This window comes from Urocitellus parryii, chromosome 5 (genome assembly GCF_045843805.1).
Source record: "Urocitellus parryii isolate mUroPar1 chromosome 5, mUroPar1.hap1, whole genome shotgun sequence".
NCBI classification, from domain to species: domain Eukaryota; kingdom Metazoa; phylum Chordata; class Mammalia; order Rodentia; family Sciuridae; genus Urocitellus; species Urocitellus parryii.
In genome coordinates this window covers 74,991,056-75,011,714 of record NC_135535.1, presented here as the reverse complement: position 1 = coordinate 75,011,714, position 20,659 = coordinate 74,991,056, and the positions used below count along the sequence as shown (strand labels likewise).

The following is a 20,659-nucleotide window of genomic DNA, read 5'->3' as shown; positions in this document are numbered from 1 at the left end:
AATTCTGAATTTCTAACTGAATGTGGAAAACCTTAGAAAATACCTAATTAGTAAGTTGAGAACAGAATCTGTAAAGACTGGTGAAAAAAGGAAATTTCCTCCCACAAAAAAATGCTCAGATATATATTCTACATTTGTAAATTTATTTGTTTGAATTTTGTAATAATTACTAAATATTATAAATATTTAAATTCATTACATTGAAATACATTATCATCAGTTTTATTAAAGTCCATGCATCAAAACATTGTTTTTCATGATTTTTTTAAACTTTATTGATCGTTGCAAAGTTTTATCTCCCTGTACTGAAAACAGCCCCTGCACAATCTAACTTGGTAATCTAGTTCATGGCTGACTTGGACAAGGGGAAAGGATAAACTCAAAGGCTACTTCAACATCTCTTCTTCCATGTCGTTGTCAGTTTTGTATTTTAATGGAATGAGTGGGATAAAAGACAGGTTTTGTTTAGTTTTGTTTTACTTTATACTACCAGTAAAGTGGAAAGGAGAAAAGGGAATTTTCCTTGTTTAATCAATTCACTTGGAGATGAACTTGGAAAACTCGGAGGTCAGGCACTTCCTGACACAGTACAATATGGCTGGACTTCTTTTCTTGACTACTGAAGCAATACAAATAGATGGTTCAGTGTTTAAAATAACTGCCCAAATGTTTAGCTCCCCATTCTAACATTCAGCAGGACTACTATTAAAGCAAAATAAATAAATAAATAAATGAAAGCAGCAGCAGCAACAGGACCATGCACATCCATTACATCATGTGGTCACTAAAAAAGGAAACAGAAGCAAAGCTTATCTGCATTTCTCATATAATCAATATTTCTTAATGTGTATGGTATGGGGGACAGAGGCCAAAGGTGAACAATACAGATGGGCCCTGCACACAGAGCTAATAAACAAGTAAACAAAGAGGATCATTTTAGGCAGTGATAAGAACTAGGAAGAAAATAAATGACCATAGGTCAAGGCCTATCTGAGGTAGTAACATTTAAATTCAGGCATAAGTGAAAAAGAAATCAGCTACAGTGGAGATAGGAATGCAGCTCCCCCCAGGGAAGAGGAAAAGCAATGGCAATGTGTCTAAGATAGGAAAAAACTTTAAGGAGAAAAGAGATGAAAGAAAGAAGTTCTAGTGGCTGAGCCTTAGTGAATGAGAAAGTGAGGGAGAGATGAGGATGGTGCAGGAGATGGGGGCAGGTAGGTGGTAGGGCCTGTGGACTGTGTGAGGGGTTTGATTTCAGGTGTGATGAAGACCTACTGCAGTTTCTGAATAATGGAGAGCTATGATCTTACTTACATTTTTAAAAGACCATTTTAGTTGCTCTTATGAAGGATTACCACGGAAGCAAGAAGACTAGCAGAAGGCTGGCTGCTGCGGTAAATGAGTGAGAGGCCATGATGGCTTGGATGGGGGTAGCAGTGAAGATAAGGATCAGAGGAAGGATATGTGCTAAGTGATAGAGCACAACTTCACCAACTTTCATGCTTCATGGAGCCTTCAGGACCTCAGTAATTTTCACAGTATGCCCAGGCCTGAAGAAATACTGAGTAGTCCCATTTATCAAGGTACAAATTACTTAATAGTGGTAATACTTAATAGTCACCTATATAACTCTTTTTACTTGAAATTTTGAGATATCCTTTAGCTCCCCTGTAGTGTCTATGAATGCCTCAGTGTAGGAACCACCGTTTCAGAGCTAAACCTTGCTGGAGAGCTGGATATAGGGAGCAAAAAGGAAAGAATAAAAGATGATTCCTGGATTTTTGGGTCTATGTAACTAGATGGATAGTAAGCCTATTCACTGAGACGGGAAAGAATGAGAAAGGAGCACCACTCTCAAATGTTAGGTTTGACCACCTCATCTGCACATAAAAATCCAAGTTTTTCAAGTGGCTACATTAACTGCTCTGGGTAGCACAACTGGTCTGCAAATAAGATGAAATTTGACTCTAGGTCTGACTGATGCCAGGTAAAATAATGATATAATAACTAATATGTTGCTGAATTAGTCACATTATAGTGCATTAAATATTCCCCAGGTAGTTCTAACATGTTATTAGATAGGACTATTCAATTCTGAAGGCAACAGCATAATTCCTCTCAGGTGAAAAGAGCAATTGTAAGGTGATGACAAATGGCATTCTCCTCCCCTTAACCTCCAAGACTACTATTTTTTAAATATGAAGGCCTTGGGTGAAAAATGATGAAACTGAACATTTTATGAGTGTCTGTAGCTGTTGCTGTAACAACTAGACCATATTCCCATTCCTAAAACCAGAGCAATCTAAATGTCAGCTATCATCACAAAGCAGCATTTAACAGCACACACATGAGTAAAGCTCTAGGCAGAATATTCTAAGAACTTAATTCCTCAGGGCAGGTGGCATAAGCTCAAAAGCCCTGATGGGCCCAGGCCACAGGGAGTAGCCCGAAATGCATGGGATCAGACAGGACACAGACCAGCTCCAAAGGGGGCAGTGCATTAATATGAAATTTAATAAACCCTGCACTTTCTCAAGAAAGTATGCCTCAATGAATGTCAAATTTAGTCCTTAGAAACAGTCTTAGATAAATTACTAGATTCCTGACATAATTTAGATATGCAGCTGAGAAGAGTGCCTTTAAGTAAGCTAAAGAGGAGTCATTAGAAGAATCCAGGGAAAAGCTGTAAAATTGCACACAGGAAACTAAAGTTAAAACTGCACACTTAAAACTACTTTATAAAATTTTCTGTTTTCTGGTACTGAGTGTTTTTAAAAAAAAAAATGGAAACAGACACACTTTGTACTTAGTTCTGTATATTTTAATGTGTCCAGTAAAAAAAAATAATAATCTTATCAAAATAAATGAAGATGGACTGGCAAGAGACACTGTTCATTTTCCCCCTGCCATGAATGACATGTCATCAGACTATTTGTCTCGGCATGGAGCAGCTTAATAGCATTTGAAATCCTACAATTCCATCAGCCACAGGAAGTATAATCACAACCTTGGACAGAAATCCCCAACTTGGCTATTCAGATGTCCTGAGAAAATCTCACTTGAAGAATTTTATTTTCTGGAACAATATTTTTCTGGAAATGTTGACTGTTGAAATTCAAACTAAGCTTATAAATACCCAAGCAATATTATAAAATTATTAGAATAGCTTGCTATAGTCTAGATATTAAATGTCTCCCCAAAGGCCTGTATGTTAAAAGTATGGTCACCAAGGTGGCAACAGTTTAGGTGATGGGATCTTTAGAAGGCACACCCTAGTACATGGTCAATGGGGACGTGCACTCAGAGGGGATTGTGGGACCTCAGCCCCTCCCAATTTTAACTTCCTGGCCATAACATGAGTGGTTTGCTTTACCACACTCTCCTACCATTGCTTCAAAGCACTCCCACCAGAGATCCAAAAGCAGGGGTTCCACCTGATCATGGACTAGAATCTCTCAAAGCCAGAGCCAAAAAAAAACCTTTTCTCTTTATAAGTTAATTACCTCAGGTATTCTGTTATACTAATAGAAAGCTAATAACACATAATTCTAAAGAATGTGATTAATTTAATTTGGCAGTGGCTTTGAAATCGCCTCATCTCAAGGCTTTGATAATGAGGCTTTTGTTTCCCTAAGGTCATATCTGCAAACTAGTAAGAAAATAATAGGAGAGACCTCACACAGAGTGAGTATGACTCAATCTCACTGTAACACCATGCTATGACTGGCTGTGAACAACAGAGTCAGTAGTAACTAAAATCTAGCTAGCTTTACCTGGAAAAGGTGAAGCTTATAATTTAAGGGGACTTTGGGGGAAAAAATTAAAATCCATGGTTATAATAAAACACAACTATTATAACAGATATCTACTCAGAGCAAAATAGGAAATCAGATGAGGACCATTTAAATTGGCCTCAGGGAGATGGCACTTGAACCAAGTTTGCAGATCTCTTACAGTAAGATCTCTTACTTGAGGCAGGGAGAACAGCACATATGAGGGCACTGACATTTGGAGCAGTTTTAATCAATGTCATAAGTACCAAAAGGTCCTATCGAGCAGGAGGCACAGAATGTGGGGAAGACCTGGATACCAGGCAGTTCAGAGATGAACATGAATGTCTCTAACCTTTCAACTATATGGAATGTTGTGGTCCATTAAATTATTTTAAGCCAAGATGAGACAGGATCTAATTTTGTTTTGTAAAATTTACAGGCAGACATATGTAGGATAAACTGAGGGAGGTAAGATTTATGGCAAAAAAATCCTCTTTCTACATTGTAGTTCAGCACTTTGGCCTCATGTGCCTGGATTAAGGTAAACTTGCTTTCATTTTTTTTTTCCTCTGAGGAATTAGGAATTGGGAAAAATTCAAGGCCATCAATTTTGGATGTTTGGATGCAAAGTATCTCTGACAGAAAGAAAACAGGATGCATACACGTGGATAACAGAGGCTGAGCAGGTGACTCTCCAGTCAGTGGTTTCAACCTTTCGCCAGGACCAGCCGTACAGCTTTCTTTCCTTCCTGTATATCCTGTGCCCTTACTGTAAACTGACTTTCCTAAGTTTGAGTAGAATTTTGTTACTTCCAAAATTGGTGATTCCTGACTATGAACCTAGAGTGACAGATAACTGGGATGAAGAGAACAGGGATGGTATGGAGATATTAAAGGAGAAAGACTGAAGGAAATTCCAACTGGATTTGGGTACACTGGCTACCAAGCTACAGGTTTGGGCACCCGACCTTCAGTAAGAAGAGGATGATGGGAGAAGGGGCAGATATGGTAGTGATTTAAGGGTTGGATTTTGTGTGTGTTGTGGTTGATGAGAATGGGACATCTGAGTAAAACTGCGCTGCAAATGGACTTGTAGGTGTGTATCTGTAGAGACCCACAATCCCTCCCTACTTTCTGTGAACTGACCAAGTATCACAGAATGCCAGGTGTATGTTTATCCTACAAAACTGGGCTCAAGCCAGGGCCTTGAATCCAGGCACTGATAGAAGTATTTAGGTGTTTGCCTAAAATCCTGAAAGAAACTGGCCATGACTCTGGGCCAAAGTACCTTAAACCCTCAAGTAAACTCCATGCCCGACGCCACTGCTACAGACACACCAGCTGTTGTGAGTATAAGCTGCAAAACTCTGCAGGTAGTACTTTGGAATTTAGGGCTTCTTTCTTTGGAGAATTCCCATTGGCCCCAACTCAGGATGCTTTGTAGCCTCCCCTGTGGGAACTCCCCGAGCTCCCACTTTTGGATTGACTCCGGGTGTGGGTTTGGTGGTATGAAACAGTATCACCAGGAAGTTCTGATCTGAATCATGGCTTTGAGGATCATTTAGCATGCAGATTATCGAAGAAAACAAGGGAGTGAAAGAGACTCAGCCAAGACCCGGGGAGCACCAATAGTAAGGGGCCCACTGAGCAGGAAAAGGCATGAAGGAGCCTTAAGATGCACTGGTATGATGGGGGAAATTTTTAAAGACGAACAAGGACCAAGAGTGAGAGTCCAGATGGCTGACTCACTTGAGAGGACAAGAGTGAACATGGGAAGAACAGAACTTCCAAGTATCCTCTAAGTACTTTGTAAACAGTCAGCACTCTGCTGACTCATTTAATCTTCAAAGTAGGTCACAAAATGACCTTTTAAAGATAAAGAAAACAGACTCTGCTGGGTGAAGTGGTGCACACCTGTTAGCTGTAATCCCAACAGCTCAGGAGGAAGAGGCAGGAGAATTGCAAGTTCAAAGCAACCAACGACATGCACAAAACCGAATCCCTAAATCTCTACCATTTCTGCCCCTCCTACTGTCATCCCCTTCTTACTGAAAGTTGGGTACCCAAGCCTGTAGCTTGGGAGCCAGTGCACCCAAATCCAGGCAGCAATGTAGTGAGGCCCTAAGCAACTTAGTGCAACTCTGTCTTAATAAAAGGGGAACGGGTGTGAGGGTGGGGCGATGGGATGGGAACATATGTGTACATCTATTTCCTAGCAGAGCACCTGCCAACCTATCTGTTCAGAGTGAATTAAGGTCTGAGCATGCCTACAAGTTTATGATAGTTCACATGGCATCAGCCAGGCTGGTGTTACTCTCATATTCACATAAACTGGGACAAGGATCTGCTCTACTGCAACAGCAAGCCTATCTCCTGGGATACAATCCCAGATTTCATGCAGCATCTCCCTTTCTTCTCTTTACTTTCCAGTAAAAACAAAAGAGTCAGAGAAAGGCAGGCCAGGAAATTGTTTTCCTATTTCTAAAGATTATCCTGGCAAACCCAAAACCTTAGTTGCCAACACTTCACAAACCATGGAGATGAATTTCCATTAATTACCACAGGACCTTAAATTCACATCTGATTCAGAAAGCGTGCCAAAAGGATTTGACAATCCTTTGATGTAAGTCACAAGTGAAGCCACATGGGGTATATTCAGCTACAGATGCACAACCTCCTGAGGAGGCCTTATTCCCTCTTATCAACCCAAGGTCTTTGAGGTCTTTTCTCCTTGATTTAAATCTAAGATGAAAAGATCACTTCTAATACTGAAGTGGACAACATTTCTTCCAACAACTACAGGCTAGAAGAAAAATACTGCCCAGATTCTTTCCGATGAAAACAGATACATATTAACAAAGGGTATTATAACAATTCAGTGTCTACAGAGGTTACCTCAAATTCTGAAGTACTGGGTGTAGGTCAAAGAGGATGAGTAAACTTGGGATGTTACTGCTTTGCACAAATGCTGAGAAATTTTTTTAAACTATAAAACATAGTGAACAGAAGGAAAGTTAACATGGACTTAATTCTTTCCATGGGCTTGAACCATTACATGCTATCTTCTTGAATCATGAAAAGAACCTTAAAATTCCTGATTTTTAGATAATCAGGGCCTGGGAAAGTTAAGTAGCTTTTGGAGTTTACATAGCTATTGAGTGTGCCGGTCTGGATTCAAATCCAAGTCTAATGTTAAAAGTTTTTTTTTTTTTTTAGTATTTGATGTACCATGTTTTTGACTGGAAAACCATTAATATAAAGAAATCTTTAAAAATACAATGTATATTGTATGTCTCCTGCTTATGCCCTAGGGAAAATTAATCATTCATTTTGCTATGTTGCTATGGCATATTAACTTGTTGTTGTTGTTTTTATTTTTTAGTTGTAGATGGACACAATACCTTTATTTTATTAATCTTTATGTGGTGCTGAGGATCAAACCCAGGTACTCGGATATGCTAGTTGAGCACTCTACCCCTGAGCCACAACCCCAGCCCCTTAACTTGTTTTTTATAATGCTGTAATTATTTGTGTGAATCTCCTTAGACTATAGACTTCTCAATGACAAGAACTACATATTTATAGATCTTTGAATCTTATTATAGTAAATTTTGATTGAAGGTATAAATAAATGAGTACTTAACATGTATTTTTAAGATTCCTTGTCAGGACAAAATTGTATGTAACCTATAAAAGAAAATATAATATTCAAAAAAATAATAATCTCACCATTTATTATCATGAACCTCCTATATTCATTGCCTATTTTCAATAGTAGGCAATTATTATTGATCTGAATAAATTTGCTACATCCATGAAAGGTAGTAAGAAAATTCATTGCCTATATTGTGTTAACTCAATTTTTACACATATTTGAAAACACAGGGTTTTTAATCAGTGTTCTTAATGCCCTGCTGCATATGCTCTTGGCCTCACTCTGAAATCTCCTGCAGCTATCACAGGAAAGCACCACAGGATCTAGCAGATTCTACTTCAAACCCCTTTGTGTCTCTGCTATGCTGCCTTAAAGTTCAGATATCATAATCGACTGTACAGGGGAATCTGGAAGATTGCACTTAACATCTGCAAGGACACCACCCCTCAGACTGAAGAGATGAGGACTGTGGGTAATACCCCTGGGGTCATGGCGGGGCACAGCACACACTCAACCTTGCCAGGACTTATTGAGATATCCTGCTGACCAGTGCACCCTTTACTCAGTTCCCTCTCCTTCTTTCCCTGCTCTCTTACTTGTGCTTCTTGGTATCACTCCAAAATATGAAATGCTGACCTCAAGGTCTGCTTATGGGGGGAGCCTAAGCCAAGACAGTCATGCAAGAAGAACACAGGGGAATGGAAAGTGAAGGTTCCACTATAAACCCATCTTTCAGAGCCTTGATGTGATGTTCATAGGGACTGAGGCTTCCCTCACAATATACAATGGCAGCCAAGGAAAGCTCAATCATCTCAGGATTGGGCACCATAATCTTGGAGAAAAGAGGCTTAATCAACTATACCACCAAAACTACTTCGGAAACAAAAATTTGTGATAATATATGTAAGAGGCTGAGCATCTAGGACAATAATCAGCATACTAAGCATTGAATAAATTCTTTAAAAATTATGTTTAACAAAATATATTTTTCTTTTTTGGTGAAAACTGATTCCATATAGTCTGATATTTTTCCATCTGAGAAAGTCTTAAAGTATTTGTTTCAAGTATTTTAGCTTCTACTTAAAATTGAAAATCATTTGTTTTCTCCTTCAGATTACATTAAAATGCCATCAATTTTACTTTATAGGTCATTGAATTAAAGGCAATTAACTGGCATGCCCCAAATCCCATGGTGGAGAAACTAGTTCTCCTAATTCCTGGGTTAATATTCTCCCCATTATATTATGCTTATCTTTCAAAGGAATCAACCATGAATCCTAACATCTTCCCCCTAACTCAATACTTTTCATCCAATCAGCTGCATACAGATACCATCTTGAAATACTCCACTTAGATAAGCATTTGAGCTTTCAACAGCTTCCTGAACAATGAGGAGGCAGAGAGAGAGGAAGATACTTCAGTGAGCTCTGCAGAGCTGTTGAGAACTGCAGAGACAACAGAACCTCATCTTTACTTCAACTTTGCAATTTGAGAGTGTATAGCCCTTATTTTTTTACTTTCTTATTTCCTGTCACCTTTATTTTTCTCTCACTTAGTATGCCTGTTTGTGCCATGTTTCCTGACTGTATGGTAATTTTTTTTAATACTAAGAGAGCCTGTTGGGGGTTGGGAGAACATAACATATCTAGAAATACTGCATTTACAAAATTAAATTAAATATGATTAACATATAAATGACTCAAATGCAAACATCAGGCTGACTTGGCCAGAAACTCTACATCAGAGGTATAGAGGAAAGGCCTTAACTGCATATCTGAAAACTTAAGAATAAGTTCTATGATTCTTTATATGGGGACAATTTTATCACTGGTCAAGCATCCCTAATCCCAAAGTCTGATGCTCCAAAACTAAAACGTTTTGAGTGCCAACATGATGCATGTCAGCAATGGAAGACTCAATACCTGACCTCCTGTAACATAAGTCAAAACACAGGTTAAAAAATAGTTCTGCATAAAATTAACTATAGGTTATGTGTATAAATGATTTCCATGTGTAGATTTGGGTTCTAGCCCCATCTCATTAAGTCTGTGCAAATATATGGACAAAGAAAATGTGGTATATATACACAATGGAATATTACTCATCAAAAAAAGAGAATAAAATCACAGTATTTGCAGGTAAATGATGGAATCGGAAAAGATAATACTAAGTGAAGTTAGCCAATCCCCAAAAACCAAATGCTGAATATTTTCTCTGATATAAGGAGGCTGATTCATAGTAGGGTTGGGAGGGGGAATATGGGAGGAATAGAGGAACTCTAGATAGGGCAGAGGGGTGGGAGAGGAAGGGAGGGGTCATGGGGGTAGAAAAGATGGTGGAATGAGATGGACATGATTACCCTAAGTACATGTATGAAGGCATGAATGGTGTGAATATACTTTATATACAACCAGACATGAAAAATTGTGCTCTATATGTGTAATATGAATTATAATGCATTGTGCTACAATATATAACAAATTAGAATAAAAAATATTTTTAAAGTGTATATGCAAATATAACCAAACCTGAAACAGTTCAAAATTCAGAGCATTTCTGTTTCCAAGCATTCAGAGCATTTTGTTTCCAAGGGAAACAACCTGTGTTACATAGCCATTTTAGATTTTTATCTTTGGTCAGTATTGAATTTCATCAAATTTGAATGTTCAACCTCAAACAAGCTTTAAGTATCCAGCTTCGGGCATGCTTAGTGTTTAAGACTAAGGAGCAAGCACTTGACCTGGTATCAGAAAATTAGGGTCCACTCTTAGCTCTAAAACTTACTGTAGGATGATGAAGAAGTTATGTAATTGGTTAAGCCCTAACTCCCTATCTAGTCAATAAATACAAGAGGGGGTATCTTAAGGGTAGTGTGATTCTTAGCATATGCGAAGTCCTAGGTTCCATCCCTACTTGACAGGATGTTTTCTGATATCAGATCAAGAAAGATACAGTCTATCAATATAATTTATAGTATTATATATGTAAAGCAGTAAAATAGTTTGCTATACTGTCGTAATAATAACAACAAATAAGAGGGGACTCAAAACAGTTTGTCCTACTTTTCCCTCCTGTGAATATTTACTAATACATACTAGAATGGCACACCAGGTCAATTAATGGTCAATAAATGATGGCTATCAAAACATTTTCTAAAGGCCTTCACTATCTGTTGTAAATCCAAGGAAGAAGTATCCGCTGAGGATTAAGGTACAGCAGTTACAAAAGTGAGAGGAAGCATCCCACACAAGATGGCAGCCTGTTCCCCACCCTTACTTGAGAGTTCATAGGAAAAGGTCAGAGGAGTTGATGAAGATGGAAGGATTATTCAGAAAGAAGAACAGCTTAAAACTAGAGAACTTTCTAAAATGACTCTATTTCCCTACAAGCCTCTAGTAAAAACAAGACTCAGAAGCTTAAAATTCTGGATTTCCCTTTCTTTACTAACAGATTTAAAGTGAGCCATTTAGTCATCTAGTAATCTGATACCTTCCATCTGCCATGATGATACATCTGATACCTTCCATCTGCCATGATGGATCAATTATCTTTTTATCATAACATACCAAAGTATAGTATATTACAAGTATCTTAAAAGGAGGATGATAGCAAGCCTGCAGAGAGCCCAGTTTTATGTATGTATCTACCCATCCATTCTCTCCCTCTCAGACAGACACACATACACAAACACATACTCCTTGGCTGTGGTAATGACAATGTAGGAATGGCCCATTTATTGAGAGTCATAGATAAAACTTCTTAGATGGAAAATGGAAAAATCACTAGAGTTTGGGTGACAGTGAGAATTTAAGAGTTTTCTTTACATCAATCATCATCTTCTTCATCTATCACTACTCTCCCCTTTGACACATGTGAGACAATTTATTAGTATGTGAAATACAGTGCAATGCCGACCCTTTTATAGCAAGAAAGGTTTGCTGTATTCTTTTTTTCCTATGGGTAGAGGATAATAATCTTTTTTGTTGTGTGCTTGAAATTATTAAATAATCCGAATGATATCAGAAAACTGACTCTTGTAAAAGTTCAATATAATGTCTCAAGTATGTAATGTTTTAAACTCAGAAGTCTTTCGTTCAAAAGAGTAGAGGAAGAAGAATGAGTTATCATACAAACAGAAGACATTTAGACCAACACAGACACACACATGGAACAAAGAATGAGATAATTAAATATTTCCAGCAGAAAATACATTTTCTTGACAGAGATAAGATATTAAACAGGTCAAGGGGATAAAAAATAAAGGATTCTATGAGGGAGAAAACACAACACATTAAGATTATCTAATATAACTCTAAGGATGATTTACCTTTCAATATTTTTCTACATGATATGCCTAAGGTTTTTTCTTTGTGAGAAATACAATACAAAATACTTCATATTTCAGATTTACACAGACTTTAGGATTAAAAATGGAATTTGTGAAAGGAAATTTCAACCTTTGCCCATTATTAGAGTTGGCTGGGATGGCAAAGAGCAATGACTATTTCTCATGTAAAAGGAAAAAGCCTGGAAAGAGTAAAATTTAATAGTGCTTTACATAATACAATGTCCACAAAAACACAGTTCTGAATTACTAAAACAGCAATTTTACAATAAGAAAAATGTGACTAGCCTTTTTAACTAAAACCCCCAAAATTATTAGGCTTCAGTTATGAGATTATTTTAAACTAGAAAAAAATTATGATAGTATATGCTGAATCTTCAGAACAGTGAGAAAAGATATACACATATACACATGAACAGAGACTGGAGCAAAGAGGAGAAAGCACAGTACTTGAGAGTTCCAGACTGGTAATTTTCTACCAGTAGCGTGGGCTATCACAAAAACATTGACTTACATGAAATTTTACAGGCTTAGAAAATGAGAGTCTGACATTATATATTTTGAGTGACCAAGCTACTCACCTCTTAGATATCAGATTATCCACATATCTATCACTCTAACTTCTAGACTCTAATGTCATGTCAGAGTCTTCAGGGAGCTGACTAGCTGGTTTGTACCCACCAAAAGAAGTTCATTTCAACCATTATGTACTTTATTTCACTCTTGCTATTTTACAGGATTAATATTCAAATGCAAGCACAAGTTCTACAACAATACTACTTAACGTCACGTATAGCTTGTAATAAACACAGCACATTAATGAGTACACTAAATTTTAGGGAATATTAGGATCCTTATTATCACTTAATTTTTAATAGACTGAAAAAAATGAATATTTTATTAAAATTTGAAAACCTCAGTCAGCACAATTTATTACTAGGTACTACAGATGGATTATGACAGTCATTGCAACTAGGAACACATTAGATGAGCCACTACCCATTGATTAGAGTTGACTCTGTGATCCCTATGCAAAAGGACAACAGAAATGTACAAATAAATTCTTCATTTTCTGTGCTTTTAAATTGTCAAGTTTAAATGCTTAGAAAAGGATAGAACCAAAAAAATTTCATAAACCGAACATATATTAGGTTGATCACCTCAAATATTCATACAGGGTTATCACTACACAGCATTATTTGAAAGTTTGGTGCAAGCCTAGTTACAATTCCATGCTATGATCAAACTGGAGGTGCCAAATCCAGGGAGCAAATATGCTAGACACTGTATCAAAATATGGGCCTTAACAGGATTGATAAAGGTAGGGGAAAATGAAGTAATTGACAGAGGGAGGAAGGAAAGCACAGCGTTTTAAAAATGTAGTCTAAGAAATGCAGTCTGACAGGGTTGTAATTAATATCAAACAAGGGTTATAGTTATACTATAAGTACCATTCCTTAACAAATCCTGATGCAATCTAATGGGACACTGGGTCCTAATCTTTATTTTTAAAATTTATTTTAACCAATTTGTTCCCCTCAAATTATCACTAAATAAGCACATCAAGCAATTTTTAAAAGAAAATATCAAATTCTCAAGTACAAATGGCTTGCCTGGGAAAATTCAATTTTATGTGACTTCTATTTTTTATTTTTTATTTTAAATGAGTGATTATAACCAGAAGGTAGGAAGAAAAAGCCCCTAAAATGTAGCTTTTCATCCACCAACCGGCTTCTCAGAGAACTCAAAAACCTCTCTATTACTCTATCCAGAATCTTAAATCCACTCTGGTGACATATGAACCCTGTACAGTTCTTAAAAGCAATTTTAAGTTCTATATTTAACGATGAGTTTATTTAATGTGTGTTTCCTCCACGGGCCTGCATGTGTTAGGCTAGGGACCAGGTCTATTTTTTAGTACCTGCTTGTGTATCTGGTACAAATAAAACATGGTAGAGGTCACCATTCATCCCACTCCACTACCAACAGTCAATTTTACAGAGTACTATGAAAACTAACCAACAGGGAGATTTTCTATTTTCCCCACTCCTTCCCCTAGTGCTCTCCTCCATTTTATTCTGGTTATAATAATCATATTTTTAATATCCTCATCACATTGCATGCTAACAGAATGCCTCACATAGAAGTGAGCCATCACTGTGTGCTCAGAATCTCTGACAATGCCAGGTGACATTCTTTTGTTTTACTTTCTAACTGGCATCAAGAAATGATTTATAAAAAAGACATAATAGTTAAAAATAAAAGGAAGTATTATTAGAGGGCAGAAAATATATGAAACAAAGCCAATAATATAACAAATACAACAAATCTTTTCCTTCTAGTTATAAAATATCGATTAAAAAAACCAATCAATCTGCCAAAAAAAGAATCCTATATATTTAATAGCAACAAATCACTAAGAGTCCTATTTCTTTTTTCCCATGTAAAGTAATCCCTTCACAATCCTTTTAGTAAAAAGTCAGAAAGAAATACATACATGATGGTGTTAATGCCTGAGAGCTGTTGGAACATTTGTAGGCCACAACCCACAATTAAAGCTCGGCGAGTTGGGGGATAACTCAGCATTCTGCAGATCACAGGTCCGGCTTTTTTAAAAAAGAAAGAAAAAGAAGAAGGACATATCTATTATTTTTAGCATCCATAGTAATTTTTTCCCATTAGGAAAAAAATATCCCCAAATTTCTGTGCAATCAACATCACTGGGCCTTTTAAAATAGAACAAATATACTTTAACAGAAACCTAAGTACAATATCTCAATATCTTCTTTCTAAAACAGTTTTAATACGTTTTTGTTTGTTTGTTTTAGGTTAAACTAAAAGCAATGAGAGAGAATTCAAGTTAAAGCAAGTGATGAAGTGATGGGTATGAGGAAGACCTATATCATTAAAACTGTTAGAAATAATTCTTCCTTAAATCCCTACAGCTATCTTTATTAATTACTCCCTTTGTCCTTCCACTTTCTTTGCAATTAAATATTATTTAAAATTTATCCGCTTAGGACCACTTACAAAGTCACTGGCAAACTGCCTTAATCAACTAAAAGAATCGCATTTATTATGATTAACAAAAGAACACAATTCATTTCATTCTATTTGACTAAAGGTAAGGAATAAGGTTTTAATATCAGACTTAGTTATAGCTACAAGGGATATTACTAACAAAAGTTATAAAAAAATAAAATTTAAAAATCAGTATCAACTATGTGTGTACATATACACAAATGGGTATTTCTTAATTCTAAATATTTCCCCCAGAGGCATTCTAATACATAAACAGGCTTTCAAAATGGCATAAATCCCTTGGTCATCACGTCAGAAGGCTAGATCAATTCTGGAGAGCCGTGGATATGTACCACTGAGGACTCCAGAAAGGTGAGCAACCTCACTGTAGCCTACTGTCAGGGCATAATGAAGACAAGTATCCCTTCCATTCTAAGAAATGTCATTTGAACTTCAAAAATTTAACCATTATTCTTTAGGATGTCCTTATGAGCAAGAGTTGACTCCCAGGATCTGTTTCATTCCTGCTGTTAGAAGGGATGAGTTGAGATCAGTAGGGTGCCAACGGCTACTTTATGAGAGCATTCTCCTGGAGGCCACGTACTGCTGAGCCCTAAACTAAGTCAAGTATGTTAAAATTGTAGGAAGTCTCACTATTTCAGAAATCTTTTGGAAATCTAATACCCACTTTGCAGAAATGGAACAGAATGTGCTCATCTCAGCAATATATGCTAATATGAGACAGTAAGTTAGAGAGAATGTTTTATCTCTACATGGGTGTGATTACAATCACAAAATTGACTTGCTGAAAATGTTTTTGCCTCAAAATGGCAAGTCAGACCACAGATTAACTTCAACAAGAACTGAAGGCTATTCAAAGCTAAATAAAGTGACAACCCATTCAGAAAGCAGGCTGAGGGTATTATAAACAACACCACTTAGATTCAAGCAAGTGAATTAAAACCAAATACATCAGAAAGGCTGTGTAAGATTGGGAGATACAGAGAGCTTTCACTGCAACAATGTTGAAAATACATCTGGATGAGCTACCTAAAAGATAAGCAGATACATCCACAGAGCCATTCCAAAGGAGGAATGCCATACCATGATACAAACATATAACTTCTCATAAATTAAAACTTTTGAATAAAAAGTTCATGGTTTATCTTGTATATCATGGAAAATGTTTAAATGACAAAACCAAACTAAACCAAACCAAACAAACCCTTTCTTAGTATTTAGTGACCTCTACAATGAGAAACTGGCAATTCATCTTGCAAGAAATCTATTATGTTCTTCGGAAAGCCCCATCTACTTCAATATTAAATTGTTCCTTGATCTACTGGACAGGTTAGGTCACAGAGATTTTAGAGGGCAGAAAAATAAAATAACAAATTAGGATCAAAGTTTGAAGAGGTAAGCTATTGCATAAATGTCACAAACATTTTTAGCTTTTTAAAATCTGGATTTTTATTTTTTATTTGCTATTGATTTGGATTTATTTGTTAACAATAAAGAACACAGTTCATTTTTAAACTTTATTTTTTAATGGATACATTTGGTCTGGGCAATTACATGTATACATAAACAAAATTAAAGAATTTCCTGTCATTAAAATTATAATCCTAGCTTTATAAGGCAGTAAAAACTGACTTAACAAATGAAAATCATCATTAATCTTCAAATTACCGAAACTACGAGGCAGAAAGAAAAAACTCAAATTTATTAATTGGCTGAATATCTATACATCAAAATTTTACATGTCAAGCTTGACTTACTACATTTCTATTGCTTTTGTAAAAGCAAAGTATTAAAAATGCTTGCTGTATACAAATATCTCATGCTTAATTTTTTAAAAAATTTACGTCTTTGAAACATATAAACTTCAACACAATAAAAACTAAAATCTCTAACCAATTAACATAGATTAGAAAGCCAAAAATACAATAAGTAGTTACAGCAATAGAGTGAAGAAACCGAAATGAGTTCATCTTTTCTTTAATTCTGAACCCCTCACAATGCTGAGCTGCTAACTAATTTTCACAGGGTTGTCCAGGTGGGTAGAGGCTCTGAGAACAGGCACAAAACAGACAGTCCTACAGATGTAGCCTTTTCCAGGGATGGACTGACATATGCTCAGCTTCCTGAAGGCTTCTAAGTACAATTAAAAATGTACTAAAATCCAATTTGTACAACATCTCAGCTCTTAATTTCATTTTCCAGCTAAAATGGAGGTTACAAGCTTTACCTTCCTACATGAAACTACTAGACTCATTCAAAATGCATAAAATAACAGTTCTCATGATACTGGATAACCTGTTCCAAAGGACAGTGATATCTGAGATTCAGAAACAAAACCAATGACGGGCCTGGGGAGGGAACTCAGTAGTAGAGCAGTTGCCTAGGGTGTGTGAAGTCCCAAGGTCAATCCCCAGTACCACAAAAACAAACAAATAAACAAATGTGATGAATCCTCTAATGGTCCCAGCTTAATGCCACAAAGAGAATCCAGGCTGCAGCACAAGGAAGAGAGGCAAGTTGGGCTGCTAGTGTTGAGTTGAATAGATGTAAATCCAAACAGAGATGCAACAGTGCTGGCCTTCACAGGGCAGAGGAAAGAGAGTCTGAGACAGAGAACTCTGGATCTTCAGAGATTCCTTTCTGTATTCAGTTAGTACTGGTTAGTGGCTATGTGTGAGGAAACCACCCCCCGCCCCCAGGAGAAAGAGTCCAGGAAAAAATAAGGGAAAACATTCCCAAGAGCTGATGCAGGGCTGTGAACAATACCTTTTCCTACCAAATAAAGTGAAAAGTCTGGAGCAAAAGAAATACTTTCAAAAGAGATTCACCTTAGCAATAGTACAAACTTAGTCCTATATTAAAGACTGTCTGGTGTCATCTAAAATAGCTTGAAAGCAAGAATAAGCTGTTTCCAAGTAACTGAAAAGCATCCTAGAACAAAGCTCAACTACAAGATAAAATTTATATCTGGCATACAATAAAAAACTACCAGGCAAAAGAGAGGACAATACCACCTATAATGATAAAGAAATCAATTCATCAAGAAGACAAACCAATAAACACACACCCACTAAGAGCTTCAAAATGTATAAAACAAAAATCAATACAACTCCAAGGGGAAATGCTGCAACCCGGCTGCAGGAGCCGCCAGCAACCCGGCTAGACACAGAAACACGAACCGCTCAAGCGGGAAACAAAGCTTTATTTAAAAAAGCCGCTAAGCAATCTCTGTGCGTCTTACTAGCAAGCCAGTCGACCCACACCCACGTGTGTCACCTAACCCCGTGCGCGCACCTCCCCCGGAAATTCCCTCCTATTATCCTTCCCCAACCAATGGGAACTCTTCCATTACATGAGTGACATGAGTAACCTGAGTCCCGTAACAGGCCCGAGGTAAACAGCAGGAGTCCAATTTTCATATGAATGTAAAACTTAACATAATCATAATCTCAATTGCTAGATGGCAGTCACCTAAACCAAAGGTACCTATATCAATATTTTTGCTGTGGCTCCTAGCAGGGAAATAGATCCATAGTTATAATCCGATATCTCATCAATTTTTCTTAGTAACCAATGGAACATGCAGGCTAAAAATCAGTGAGGATATAGATTTCAATAACATTACCAATAAACTTGATCTAATAACTGACATTTAAACAGTATTCTAAATAAAAATAGAATACATATTCTTAAATAGTAAATATATGACCTGGTGGTGGTACAAGCCTGCAGTCCCAGCTGTAGGGAAGGCTGAGGCAGGAGGATTGCAAGTTTGAGACAAGCCTCAGCAATTCAGTGAGACCCTCAGAAACTTAGACCCTATGTCAAAATTAAAAAAAAAAAAAAAAAAAAAAGTTTAAAAAGACTGAGATGTTGTTCAGTGATAAGAGTGCCCCTGGGTTCAAACCCTAGTACTGCACTGGAGACAGCGGGTGGTAAATGTATGGTTAACATTTTGAAACATTAATTCAAGACAGATTATATTTTAAACTCTAAAACTGGTCTTAATTAATTTAAAAGAATTCAAGTCATACAAAGACAGTTCTCTGGCTGTAACAAGATTAATGCAGAAATCAGTTAGAAAACACCCCCACACTGAAAACTAAACAACACATTTCTAAGGACCAAAGAAATAATGAAAATTAGAATATGAAACTATACAAAAATATAAAATGTATGGAATGGAATTAAAGTAGAAAAGATGAAATTTTATAGTAATAATCTTATCTTTGATCTTTTTTCCATTTTTAAAATTATTTTTATTATCTTCCATCTTAAGCAAGCAGTAAAAGACAAGTAACACCCAAAATAGACACAAGCTAAAAGTAGTGAGATTTGAATCTATGAAACAGAAAAGAGAAAAATCAATGAAACTGAAACCTGATTCTCTGAAAAAATAACTAAAACTGATAAGCTCCAAACCAGTCTGCAGCTAGCGCTAAATGCATGTGTCCTTATAAGAGATTGGCGAGTTCAAGACAGAAGAGGAGAAGGCAAATACGGAGACTGGACTGATGTGGACACAAGCCAAGCAATGCTGGCTACTATCAAAGCTGGACAGATCAAGGAACAGATTGTCCTTTAGAGCTCCCACAGGGAGTGCAGGTCTAGTGACACAATGATTTCAACATGAACCTGTGGTCATGAGAATTGTGAAAGAACAAATGCCAAATTTTTAAGTTACAAACTTTGCTGTAATTCGTTACAGCAGCCATTGAAAACTAATACATAGAAAGACTGGGGGAAAATGAGAGAAGACAAAGTTGACCATTATCAGGAATAAGAGTGATGGATTCAATACAAACATTAAAAAATAAGAGAATCCCATAAATGACTTTGTGCCATCCAATATGTCTTAAATGCAATAGACGTGTTCGCTAAAATATGAATTTTCCTGAAGCTCACTCAAGAAAAAATAGATAGCCTGAGTAGCCAGGCCTAAAAGTTATTAAAAATAATGAGCTTGTTATTTAAAACAACAACAACAACAAAAAGTTCTTCTCCCAAAGTAAACTCCAAGTGGAAACAGCTTCACAGAAAGCAACCTGGTGGGTGCTGTGAGGAGAGAGATTATAAAGGGGCACTTAGGAAAGTTTTGGGGACCGAGAGTTGTGTTCAATCTCTTGATAATGGAAGGTACTATTTCACATGTCAAAACTTAACCAGGTTATATATCTTAATTATGTTTTGTTTGCTGCACATATAATTATACCTCAACAGAGCTGATTAAAAAATAACAGCAACAACAAAAAATAAACAAAAAACAAACTTTGCCAGTATAGGGAACTCTAGACACCAGGAAGGCTGATGTGGCATAAAAGGGTAAAGAAAAAATCCAGGAGATTATAACCTTTACTCACATAAGTGGACAAGTGTTTGCAAATGAGCAGCAACAATGCTTGATTAAACTGGACCAATGAACTTTGCTGCAAGATGAGTGAGAACTGCCAAGGGTGGAGGACCATCCAAATTTCTTCAAGGTTTTGCTAGCTCTTATACCTCCTTTTCTTTTTATTTCATTTAAGGATTTTTACCCTGTACTGAAGAAAAGTTAAGAAAAAATAAGTAGAACACTTTATGACTAACCAATTATAAGATACCAACTGTGGGAGGCTTCCCCACTGAGGACTGTCTTCACAGATTGAATTTTTTGTAATAAGTAAAGATGCCTCTGTGGAGAAAGCAGGGGCTTTCCTGAGAGCAACATAATCACTGCTCAGCTTCAAATATTGCTCTTCCCAATTCCCAGGTTAAGGCCCTGTGATCAGGCTGCAATTAAGCTCAGCAAGGTCCCAAACACAGGGTCCTCTCCTGAAGGCAGCCTGCCAAGGCCATTCTCACACC

General features: G+C 36.8%; 1 protein-coding gene across 1 annotated transcript in view; it reads right to left on the bottom strand.

The window, feature by feature from the left end:
• Slc2a13 (solute carrier family 2 member 13) overlaps positions 1-20,659 on the bottom strand; it is a 323,327-nt gene that overhangs the window by 163,568 nt on the left and 139,100 nt on the right. The window contains exon 4 of the mRNA XM_026408520.2: positions 14,271-14,379. Coding sequence (XP_026264305.1) covers positions 14,271-14,379 — 109 coding nt within the window. The remainder of the gene's footprint in view (positions 1-14,270; positions 14,380-20,659) is intronic.